General features: G+C 40.5%; 1 protein-coding gene across 2 annotated transcripts in view; it reads right to left on the bottom strand.

Moving 5' to 3' along the window:
• Window positions 1-12,814, bottom strand: part of POGLUT2 (protein O-glucosyltransferase 2) — a 64,687-nt gene that overhangs the window by 5,106 nt on the left and 46,767 nt on the right. For both annotated transcript variants that reach the window (XM_069970736.1, XM_069970737.1), the window contains 2 exons: window positions 4,055-4,264; window positions 3,177-3,266 (listed from right to left, as the gene is read on the bottom strand). In XM_069970736.1, coding sequence (XP_069826837.1) covers window positions 3,177-3,266; window positions 4,055-4,264 — 300 coding nt within the window. The remainder of the gene's footprint in view (window positions 1-3,176; window positions 3,267-4,054; window positions 4,265-12,814) is intronic.

Here is a 12,814-nt window from a genome sequence, read left to right as displayed (position 1 = left end):
AGCTATAACCAGGGCACCATAGGATGTAGGCGAGGACTGGCTTTGAGCTTTGTTTTTTGAGAATTTTTTTAAAGAAGGTTTACACTTCACGAAGACACTGCTTGGATTCCCTGGTACAGGTAAAGACGTTACAAGTATGACGAAATTATCGCGTGAAAGATTATATTGATTGTTCAAAAGTAGAAAGACTAAGCAAAGAATGGGGCCAGTGACCTACAGGACAGAATAACTAGTATGGGAGGACATATTCTCTCACGCAACATTTAGAAAAAAAAATATTTCAAGGAAGCCCCACCAGACTAACAAATCATGTGGCTTTGGTATTCTAAGACGAGAACAATGCTAAACTATAAAACTTTGACAGTTCTTGTCCTACATCAATTACATTGCAAGAATTTGGGTCTGCTTCATGTACAAGGCTGAAGTGTCAATTTAGGTTAATTCCTCCTACTGCATGTATGAAAAGGCTGGTTTATAATACAGCCATTTACACACTGCATCTTAACCAGGCTCTGTAACCACTGAGGGACACCTCCCAAGGATTAGCATGATATAATCTAGGAGTAGGGGGTTAATTTATGGTATAATGTCAAAACTAATCTGAAACGTCTGTTCTAAATAATGTACATTGTACTAGATATGCAATACACTAGATAATGTGGATTGCAGTGTTTTTTGGCTTCATAAGGATTATGATAGCATAATGGTCCACTTTGGAATATCTGTATCATCTAGACAGCAGAAAACCCAGCATATCATATGCATCTTATCTAGACTACTGTGTACAGATAACCCATAAGTGACTATGTTAAAGTAATCGTAATCTGTGGAATGAATCTATATTTGCAAGATACATAATAACCAAAGTTCAAGGTGTCTTGATGGAACTTAAGATAAAACAAAATAAAACTACTGTCGAGCATAAATAATGTTGCTTCATAAAAAATATATAACTGGAAACTGATCACAGAATTAGACAAAGTGGCAACACAGCGTTTAACAACAGTGAGGTTGTGACATTATGGTTACAAAGCTGTTGCCGTAGAGATAGCAAATACTTCCCAATACTTAACAAGCAATGGAATAAAAAAATAAGTGGTGCTTACTGGCAGTGCCTTCACAAGGCACAACTAATCATGCTGCTAGGCAGCACAAACAATTACTGTATCATTTGTGTGGCCATTTAAATAGATTATCGGCCTCACAACTCCTGCTTAGACTGATAATTTTTACACAAAAAGATTAAATGAGCTGACAAGAAGGCATTTGCTCGCTTGTCAGCTGATCACTGGCCCTTTTAGGGTCCATTTACACGGAAAGATTATTTGACAGATTATCTGCCAAAGATTTAAAGCCAAAGCCAGGAATGCATTTGAGAAGAGGAGAAATCTCAGCCTTTCCTTTATGACCTGATCTCTGTTTATAGTCTGTTTCTGGCTTTGGCTTTTAATCTTTGGCAGATAATCTGTCAGATAATCTTTCTTTGTAAATGGACCCTTGTAGCCCGGGACCGCGGCTATTAGCTGCATCAGAAGACTTCATTGCAGCCCTTCCCTGGTGTCTAGTGTGGGGACCTGCGACGGTACCTTTCGGGGTCTGCGCTGTAATGGCGCTGATCCCGGCTCGCCACTTGGTTGTTTTCGGCTGCAGCAGCTGGAAGCAATCGAGTGCCTATCTCATCGATCTATGCTGTATAACTATACTGCATAGATCTCAATGAGAGATCAGTGTACTTATACTAGAAGTCCCCCAGGGAGACTTCTAGTATAAGTGTAAAAAAAAGTGTTTTTATTAATAAAAAGCCCCCTCCCCTAATAAAAGTTTGAATCACCTCCCTTTTCCCATGTTATAAATAAAACATGTTTGGTATCGCCGCGTGCGTAACTGCCCACACTATTAATTAATCACATTCCTGATCTCGCACGGTAAACGGCGTAATCGCCAAAAAATCCCAAAGTGCAAAGTTGCACATTTTTTATCGCATCAAATCCAGAAAAATTGTAATAAAAAGCAACCAATAAGTTGCATTTGCGCAATCAAGGTACCGATCGAAAATAAACATCATGGCGCAAAAATGACACCTCACACAGCCCCATAGACCAAAGGATAAAAGCGTTATAAGCCTGGGAATGAAGCTATTTTAAGGAACATATATTTGTTAACAATGGTTTATATTTTTTACAAGCCATCAGATAAAATAAAAGTTATACATGTTACATATCGTTGTAATCGTAACAACTTGAGGAACATACATAACAAGTCAGTTTTACCCCAGGGCGAACGGCGTAAAAACAAAACCCCTCGGGTTTTTTTTTTCTATTTCACCACACATTTAATTTTTTCCTGCTATTGCAGTGTACTTTATGAAGAAATTCAGCCTGTCATTGCAAAGTACAATTAGTGGCGCAAAAAATAAGGGCTCATGTGGGTTTCTAGGTGAAAGAATGCAAGTGCTATGGCCTTTCAAGCACAAGGAGGAAAAAACGAAAACGCAAAAATTTTAATTAGCCCGGTCCTCTAAGGGTTAAAGACATCCTTCATTTTACACCAACATAAAATAAAAAAATTATTTGTGAACTGAAACACTTCTGGAACATATTGGGCAAAGGCAGCTGTCTCGTTATATAGACGGCCGCTAAAAATGATCATGAACTTTATTAGCGGCCGTCTATATAAACATAAGTGTGAACACAGCGTTATGCTGTTCATTTTGCAGTAAAACTGATGTTATCTTTATACTGCACGTCAGCATGATTACAACAATACACAATTTATATAATTTGTGTTATGTTTTACTACTGTAAAACACTTTAGATACTTTTTTGTCTACAGAAGAGTATGATGGCTCTTTTATGCACTATAACCTATATTTTTTTTTATCAGTATCATTTTGGGGTAGATGGGACTTTTTGTTAGCTTTTTATTCAGTTTTATCTAATATATAATATGACCAAAAATCTGCAATTCTGGAGTTTGGTATTATTTTTTATTTATGCTGTTCGTGATGCACAATTAATAACGTTACATTTTGAAAGTCTGGTCAACTCTGCATGTGGTAATACCATGTGCATGTGGATTATACTGATCAATAAAATGCAACTGGCGTATCTGCTTGATATATCCCCCAAAATGTTAGCAAGTTTTGCTGTATTTCAGGGCAAAAAAGAGCAACTTACTTGGAAAAGCTTGAAATAGTAGCAAAAAATATGATCACCCATTAAGTTGTTTCTTGCAAACTCCTGTCCGGCCTCTGCAATTTTTTTAGCCTACAATGAATATATGAATTGATTACATTAATGAAATATGAAAAATAAATGTAAGGAATAAATATAACGAACAAAAATGTATGAACAAATTGAAACAGTAATGGCATTTTTGTAGATTCGTCACCCTGGAAGCAAAAACAATTATCTGTACTCTACAAGAAGGGTTAATCCTGCTGCATTCTGCCTCTCCGCAGCATAAAACATACTAAGATGCAGTCTGAAATTCTGCAGCGTGTTTAAAAACAACCGGAAACATGTGAGATCTATCAATCCCATCTAGTCAGGGAGAACCTAAGGGCCTTTTTACACGGAAAGATTATCTGACAGATTATCTGCCAAAGATTTGAAGCCAAAACCAGGAATGGATCTGAAAAGAGGAGAAATCTCAGGCTTTCCTTTATTACCTGATCTCTGTTTATAGTCCATTCCTGGCTTTGGCTTCAAATCTTTGGCAGATAATCTGTCAGATAATCTTTCCGTGTAAAAGGGCCCTAAGGCTGCCCCAGTGCTTCAAAGCCTTGTTCACGGATGATTTCTGAACCATGAGAGTGGATCATAGATGGTTATAATGTGTCCGTTTCATGCTGCCTGTTGTACACTGTATGAAACTGTTGACAGGTTCCCTGTCATCTAATGATGATTACATTAAACTGAAGATATTTGGGTGGTAGTTCTACAATATAAATGCACCTTTTAATTTTAATTTTTTGTATCCACAGGTTTGTTACAAGAAATCCTTGGTATATGAATATAATACCTCTACCCACAACCTTAGCTATATAACTTACCTCTTCATCATGATCTTTAACCCATTGGATTTTCTCAAGCAAATCACTGAGATCTTTCTTGAAAGGCACATAATGCTTCCAAGGCTGGAGCTCATTATAAAAGTGCTCATAGTAAATGGAATCTTGCTTAAGTATTACACTGTTCCCAACAAGAAGATACGGCATTCTGTATGCTGCCACCGTCCCATCAATAAGTATTTGATATTTATACTGAATAATAGACAATAAAAAGAAAATAACATATGGCGTGGGTATACAATTCATTTCAGCAAAAAACAAAACTATAGCATAAGTTACATTGTATAAGGGTATGTTCACACTTGTATTTTAAAGCGCTGTTCTCCATTTTTTTAAGAACACAAATTGCAATGCATTGCTTCAGTAATATACCATAATTTACTACTGGTAATATTGAGAAGACAAAATGAAGACTTGTGCTGAGCTTTATAACAGATAGAATTCCTCATATTTGGTTGCACTTCTTCAATACAGTATAGACATTATAATTTTTATCTGGTGTGTACCAAACGTCCAGATCGCCCTATTACAACATATGAATGTGATGGACAGGGATCTTTAAGGTGCGTTCACACCTACAGGATCTGCAGCTGATTTTCTGCAGCAGATTTCATTTAAATAACTGAATACAGCATCAAATCTGCTGCAGATCTGGTGCAGATCCTGTAGGTGTGAACGCACCCTTAAAGGGGTTATCCAGCACTACAAAAACATGACGACTTTTGCACCTCTCTTGTCTCCAGTTTGGGTGGAGGTTTTGAAACATGGTTCCATTGAAGTAAATGGAGCTTAATTGCAAACCACACTTGAACTGGAGTGGTGCAAAAGTGGCCATGTTTTTTGTAGCGCTGGATAACCCCATTAACTTCCCCCTATATAAAGATTTTTTTTTTTTTAATCTTCTGCTTTGGCAGCGATCACTGTAGCCCCATTCCTCTGCTAACCTTATCTGCGTTCTCCTAAACTTTGGTGTGTACAGGAAGTGATGTCATCTGCCCCCCACATGCTGCCAAGAAAGGGCAGTAGAGAAGTGCAGTAAGGAAAGCTCCAGGAGAGAGACAGTAACTGCAGCACACATGGTACACATTACCTTCATTCTTCATGATCTAATTCTACCTCAGTAAAGCAAATTACCATATAAAACAGCAGTCATATCCCCAATAACTTACCATAACCACTGATGTAACGCATAGCAGAACTACTACTCCTATAATGACAAAACATATCAGTTCATGATAGGAGTTGTAGTTGTTCAACAGCCCTATCCTGCAATACGCCAATATACATGTAGATATTACTCAGCTGTACATTGTTTGTGTTTCCTAACTACTACACTACAGCTGCTGTGGCATAATAGGATTTATTAGGAAGTAAAATATCCACTGTAATAAAATAGAAACTTTGCAAACTTTTCTCTTTCGATCAAGACCATTCATGCACACCTGATACTGCCAAACTAGCCATGTCAGAAGGACAATCACATAGCAAGCAGTGGCTGAGAGCTTGAAAATGGTATACAGCTCACACTAGCATAGGCCACAGACACACGCTCATCCTGAGCTGGACACATATCATGCCAGGCAATCACAATTCCAGAAGCACAATCACTTCCTCCTGATGATATCTGCTCTTTTATCTTTTGAAAATAAGAAACATGGGCTGCAGTTTAAGAAAAATGGAGACACCTAGTGGTCACATGTTTAATTTCTGCAAAAAAAAAAATACGACAGTGACTCTTTAAGGTTGGTTTAAACATAGAAAACATTAAAGTGTATATTGCAAAGGTACTAGCAATCACAACCCCTATTGATTTTTTAAAGGAGAAGTCCGGCCAATTGTAAAATCTGGCAGTCAGCAGGGGGAATCTGATCAGGAATACAAACTTACCTCGCCCGCAGAGAGCAGTGGGACCGGACTTGGAACCTCCGCCGGAAGGCATTTTCCCCCAAGTTTTGATACGGCTCGGGGGAAAATGCCTGCCTCAGCTAATGGACTGGCTGCTCAGCCAATCAGTGAATGCAACAGCATTCCACCCCAAGCAATGAATGGCTGAGTGGCCAGTCCATCAGCCAGGTCATGATGTCTCAGTGCCGAAGATCCCGGAGCCCGCCTGGAGTCCCGAGGCTGGTCCGGCCGCTCACCGCTGGCACTAGGAGAGGTAAGTTCAAACTTCTAATCAAATTTCCTCCTGCTGGTTGCCAGATTTTAACATCAGACAGACTTCTCCTTTAACCCCTTAAGGACCATGGGTGTACATTTACACCCCCCGCAGCCCGGACCTTGGCGCAGGAGGACACAAATGTATGCCCAGGGCCATGAAGCGGGCTCAGGAGCTGAGCTTGCTCCATAGCGGGCAAGGACCGGCTGCTATCTGCAGCCAGGCCCTCACCCTCAATGGCAGGGTGTAAGTGACAGGAGCATCTTACTGACATGCTGAGAGGGTCCCAATCACCCTGCCTGACTGATGGAGGTATACTGCTTACTTCCGTGCAGTCTGATCTTCTGATCTGTCTGCCACAGGTCACAGGCAGGCTCTATCAAAACATCGCAACTTACACTGATCTCTGCTATGCTATGGCATAGCAGTGATCAGTGTATTAAATCTAATGTATTAATGTAAAAGTCTCCTAAGGGGACTTAAAAGGTGTAAAAAAAAAAATCAATAAAAGTTTTAAAAAATGCCCCAAAGTCCCTCCCCCAATAAAGGTGAAAATCACCCCCCTTCCCATTTTATACATAAAACGCATAAAAATAATAAAGTTAATTAACATATAATATACCGTAGCGTGTGTAATCGTCCCATCTATTAAAATAAAACAATATTCTTGCAGCACGGTGAACAGAGTAAACAAAAAGAGGTAAAAAAACGCAGGCATTGCTTTTGTTAAATCACATTTTATGTATAGAAAATTTCAATACGTCTGATCTAAAAAAAAAAATGTTACTAATAAAAGTTAGAGATCATGGTGCAAGAAATGACACCCCATACGACCCCGTAGGTGAAAAAATAAAAGCCATATAAGAGTCACAATAGGGCCATTAAATAAAGTGCATTACGTAAACATGGAACCCCTCCCAAAATTTGCATTTTTTGACCCAAATTCACCCCATAAATGATATTTTGGGGTTCCCTCATTCATTTTATGGGAGATTGAAAGATGCCATTACAAAGTACACCTGTTCCTTAAAGGGGTTATCCAGTGCTACAAAAACATGGCCACTTTTTTTCAGAGACAACACGACTCTTATCTCCAGTTCAGGTGTGATTTGCAATTAAGCTCCATTCACTTCAATAGAATTGAGCAAGCTGGAGACAAGAGTGGTGCTGTTTTTGGAAGAAAGTGGCCATGTTTTTGTAGCGCTGGATAACCCCTTAAAAAAAACAAGCCCTCACATGGCCCTGTAGGTGGAACAATAAAAGAGTTATGGGTCTTAGAAGGCGAAGAGGAAAAAACAAAAACGCAAAAGTGACAATTGGCCTGGTACTTAAAGGACAAGTGCCATGAAAAACTTTTTCCCAGTAATTGAAGCACATTACAAAGTTATATAACTCTGTAATATGCTTAAATCACCTATCTGCCTCCCTTCCCTGTCTTTTCCCCCCTCCACCCCCACCAGGAAGTGTCCTGACTCACACAGACCTAATTACTGTCGTCACCGTCACCAGCAGCTCCTTCTTGTGAGGATGAGTCATCAGCAGGAGGGCTGCTCTAGGTCCTGTTACACCAGCCCCCCCTCCCCCTCCTTGTCAGGTGACTCTGCTTATCTTCTCTAGTGACATGACTCCTTCACTGAGTCCATGGCAGCAGGAGAGGGTATTAGGGGAGGGGGGAGCTGCCTATGTGCCGGAGTCAGTCTGAGGGAAGATAAGCAAGTGAGATGTGACAAGTGATGGCTTGCAGTTGTTCAGCCAATGGGAGCTGAGCAAGCCTGTCACCTGACAAGGCAGGGGAGGGGGGAGGCTAGTGTCACAGGAGAAGGAGCTGAGAGAACAGCTTGGTGACTGTGACAACAGTAATCAGGTCTGTGTGAGTCAGGACACTTCCTGGTGGGGGGTGGTGGGGGGAAAAGACAGGGAAGGGAGGCAGATAGGTGATTGAAGCATATTACAGAGTTATATAACTTTGTAATGTGCTTCAATTACTGGGAAAAAGTTTTTCATGGCACTTGTCCTTTAAGGGGTAGTGCGGCGCTAAAACATTATTCACAGAATAACACACATTACAAAGTTATACAACTTTGTAATGTATGTTATGTCTGTGAATCGCCCCCTTCCCCGTGTCCCACCACCCCCGCCCGTGTACCCGGAAGTGTGATGTGCATTATACATTACCTGATCCGTGTCGAGGCCGTCCGCCATCTTGTGCCAAACGTCATCTTCGGACGCACGGCTGAATCGCTGCCGCGGTCCCCCCTCCGCCGCGTCATAACTGTGCTCAGCCGCGATTGGCTGAGCACAGTTATGCTCAGCCAGTCGCGGCTGAGCAGCTGATGACGCGGCCGCAGCCGCGATTGGCTGAGCATAACTGTGCTCAGCCAATCGCGGCTGAGCACAGTTGTGACGCGGCGGAGGGGGGACAGCGGCAGGGATTCGGCCGTCCGTCCGAAGATGACGCTTGGCGCAAGATGGCGGACAGCCTCGACACGGATTAGGTAATGTATAATGCACCACACACTTCCGGGTACACATGCGGGGGTGGGGGGACACGGGAAGGGGGCGATTCACAGACATAACATACATACATTACAAAGTTGTATAACTTTGTAATGTGTGTTATTCTGTGAATAATTTTTTTAGCGCCGCACTGCCCCTTTAAGGCCATTTCATGCTCTGTCCTTAAGGGATTTAAAAAAATTGTTACAGTGCCTTTAAGCAGAAAGTATGCATTTCTACAACCTACAGAGCAGGTATTTCACAAGTTTATTGGACTTGGATCCAGTTCACATACAGTATACAGACAAATACATTAGAACAAAAATGAAGGTCATGAACATGATTACAGTATGTTCCAATTGCAGTTTATTGCCACTCTATTACATTCTTCAAAAGGTAGGGCTTGCATAAAAATACCATTGGGTGTGGCAACAAATATTACTGACCTAACAATGCACGTTCTTCTATAATAACTTTTTATGAGGTTAATGCTATGGCATAATAAACAAATGGCCACTACTAAAAAGTATGTTCCCAACATCAAAAGTCCACATGATAGGGGAACACACACTCAGCGTGGGGATCCGACCACAGCGGTTGGAGGAAATTGTCCCAAATAAAAGGGCACAGCATACACCTTTGGTTCTTTGGCACAACAACGTACTGCATGGTACTAGCAAGTTCAGTGGATTTGGTGCTGTTTACTTCTTTAAAAGGGGGGATCTGTTCATGATCCCTTTCTCTTCAGCACTATTAAGAGCACTATCTAAGGGTCCATTTACACAGAAAGATTATCTGACAGATTATCTGCCAAAAATTTGAAGCCAAAGCCAGGAATGGATTTGAAAAGAGGAGAAATCTCAGGCTTTCCTTTAAGACCTGATCTCTGTCTATAGTCTGTTTCTGGCTTTGGCTTCAAATTTTTGTCAGATAATCTTTCTGTGTAAATGGACCCTAAAAGCATCCTTCAATCTAAAAGACCTGTGCTGTCCTGCATTTTATGGGCAGATTATTGATTTAGTCAGACGCCATGTAATGCTCTATTTTCCCCACTGTGGTTAACTCAAATCTTACAACCACATTTCTCAGAGATTATCGGTGGTTGTTGGGGGTCGCAGCAGGGAAAACTTTACAAGAAATAATTGTCTAAAGTCTACAAGTTAATTGAAAGATCTCTCTGCTTGTGTATAGTCAGGTCTTGTGGATCCGAAAGAAGCTGATTGGGACCCCCTGGTCACATGAAACTCTGTTCCTGTTTAAAAAAATGTTTTTTACAACTATAATTTCTACAAAACACTACAGCATTTCAGAGTGATATACACAGCTGTAATAAAGCAAGTCTGCCCCTGCTTCATGCAGTCCGTGGTTTAGGCAGCATAAAACTGATGTTAGAAGCCCTTTATTATGTGATCATGTGATAAAGGGGTTCATGAACCCCAACAGATACCTAACTTATACTCTGCTAGTTTACTTAAAAGGGTACTCTGGTTGGGGCCTCTTTTTTCACAATCGCCGGCAAGGGGGTGTGTGGAAACAATAACACCCACTTACCTCCCTGGCTCCAGCACTGCTGCCTGCATCAAGTCACCTTGTTTCCAGTCGCTTATTGGTCTGAGATGGGACTTGAATTTACCAAAACTAAGCACTGTTGCTTTCTTACTCTATATTCCTCTATCTTCTTGTTTTGGTACATTCATGTAATGCTATAGGGTTAACAGTAGCACCCAGCAGCATTATTTAGAATAGCAGTGCCCACCCTACCTTCAATTGCTCATCTAAGATGGGACTTGAGAGGTGGCCTACTCAGCCATTCGTTGAGTGGGCAGTTTCACCCACCCTCTCCCTGGGGAAAAAAGGGGTCCCAGCCAGAGTATCCTTTTCAGTAACCAAGACAACCACTTTCTTGTACAGACTGATCACAAAGTATGATTATCCAATGACATGCATTCTAACTCAAAATAGTTACATATGCCCTATGTGCTTAAAAAGTTTTGTAGTTTGATTTGTATATCTAGCAGCAAAGTTGAAAAAGTTTGAATGTGGATGAGAAGTGTGAGTGCGGAGCACTCTCTGTGCACAAATTAGATCTGAAATGGGACATTCCTTTTTATAGACCAACCTTGGTGACATTTACATAAGCAGGACTGCTAAATGCTCCCCATGTTTTGGCATCTCAGCTTGAAGTACCTGTTACTCTTGGAAGAATCACGAGTAAACAGCATGCATCCTTAGGACAACAATGTTCAGATGGTAATTTAATCTACATAGAAATGAGTTCCGCCTAATTGCGAGTGAATTGGATTTTATATAGTTAATTTAGCAGCACCCTGATTGCAGCACTGATGAACTGGAGAGCTCCAGACATGGCGGTGATAATAACATCCCATTCAATGCTACCAAAGATACTCTATGCTGCCCATAAAACGTGCAGCCGTTTAGACAGAAAATCAGCCTTGGTGACTTGAGTTGCCACTGAGATACTGACAGATAAAATGATCTATGAGCACAGACTAGGCAGATATTCCCCATACTGATCTTTTCTATTATGACACAGCTTAAAGCATTTCAGCTGAAGAAGACTATATTGATCTATAAACGTCAGCAAACTCTGCTTTGACAACATAAAATGGAATTATGTGTTGCTTCAAGGAAGGGTAAATGATTCTTTTATTTTCCAAGAACCAATTTAGATTTATGGCTTGGGGAACAGAAGACAAGTTTTGTTTAGTCATTATTCTGGAGTTTGTGTTTAAATGCTTTCAAAAAGGTCACTGACCCCAGAACTTTTCACATCTGACAGCGGGGACAGAAGTTTGTTTCTCAAGGAGAAATCAGCACAAACAAACAAGCTTCTCCATTTAGATCTTTTTGTGCTTATGTCCTCTCACGACATATAAACTATACTGCACAATAACTGCATTTAGCAACAAGACATTACCCTGGATGTAAAGAATACCACCCATGATAATATCAGTCTACCTTTAATCTCTACTGGCCAAGAGCTCCTAATCAGGCTACCTATCAGGCTACCTTTAATCTCTACTGGCCAAGAGCTCCTAATCAGGCTACCTATCAGGCTACCTTTAATCTCTACTGGCCAAGAGCTCCTAATCAGGCTACCTATCAGGCTACCTTTAATCTCTACTGGCCAAGAGCAGCTAATGCCTTAAAGATAAACTGTCAGCAGGTTAGGGGCATCTAACCTGCCGATATGTCTCTATAGCACACAGGGCCCTAAGGATGATGGTAATTCTTTTACCTTCATCTTCTGAGCCGTTTTAGCATATTAGCAGTTTAATAATTATGCTGATGATGTGTTTTGGTGCACTGGGAGTGGCACTAGCGCCTTCAGTGCACTGATCCACCTCATTAGCATAACAAGTAGGCTGCTAATATCCAGAAAATGGGGCAGAGGATTACAGTAGAAGAATTACCATCATCCTTAGCGCCCTGTGTGTTATAGAGACATATCAGCAGGTTAGATGCCTCTAACCTACTGATAGTTTTCTTTTAACACTCCCTATTAACACTTATTGATAGCTCATACCTGGAAATACAGTATGTACATCTCCTCAGCTACATTATTAGGTGTTCTGTGTGGATATGCCTGGAATAAGCAGCAATTGTAAACGCAGACTGTTACAAGGCAGTTTTAAGGCTCAGCAACCTTGCTAGTCATCCCCCTAACCCTGTCTGGAACATCTAGAGACATGGAAATACCTCAATGGAAAACTGATTGCTTGGTTTACTTTTTTTTTTATTAACCTCTTAAAGACAGAGCCAATTTTCATTTTTGCCTTTTTGTTTTTTCCTCCTTGTGTTTGAAAGGCCATAGCACTTGCATTTTTTTCACCTAGAAACCCACATGAGCCCTTATTTTTTGCGTCACTAATTGTACTTTGCAATGACAGACTTACTTTTTGCATAAAATATGCATATAAAAAATTATATGCGCTGTGAAATTTCTTTGGGTTTTTTTTGTTTTTACTCCGCTTGTCCTAAGGAAAAACTGACATGATATGCAACTTGCATAACTTTTATATTATTTGATGGCTTTGAAAAAAATAAAACCTTCTACTGAAAAAAAA

This window comes from Dendropsophus ebraccatus, chromosome 5 (genome assembly GCF_027789765.1).
Source record: "Dendropsophus ebraccatus isolate aDenEbr1 chromosome 5, aDenEbr1.pat, whole genome shotgun sequence".
Taxonomy (NCBI): Eukaryota; Metazoa; Chordata; class Amphibia; order Anura; family Hylidae; genus Dendropsophus; species Dendropsophus ebraccatus.
Note: the sequence above shows the minus strand (reverse complement) of the source record. Positions and strands in the feature narration are given on the sequence as shown.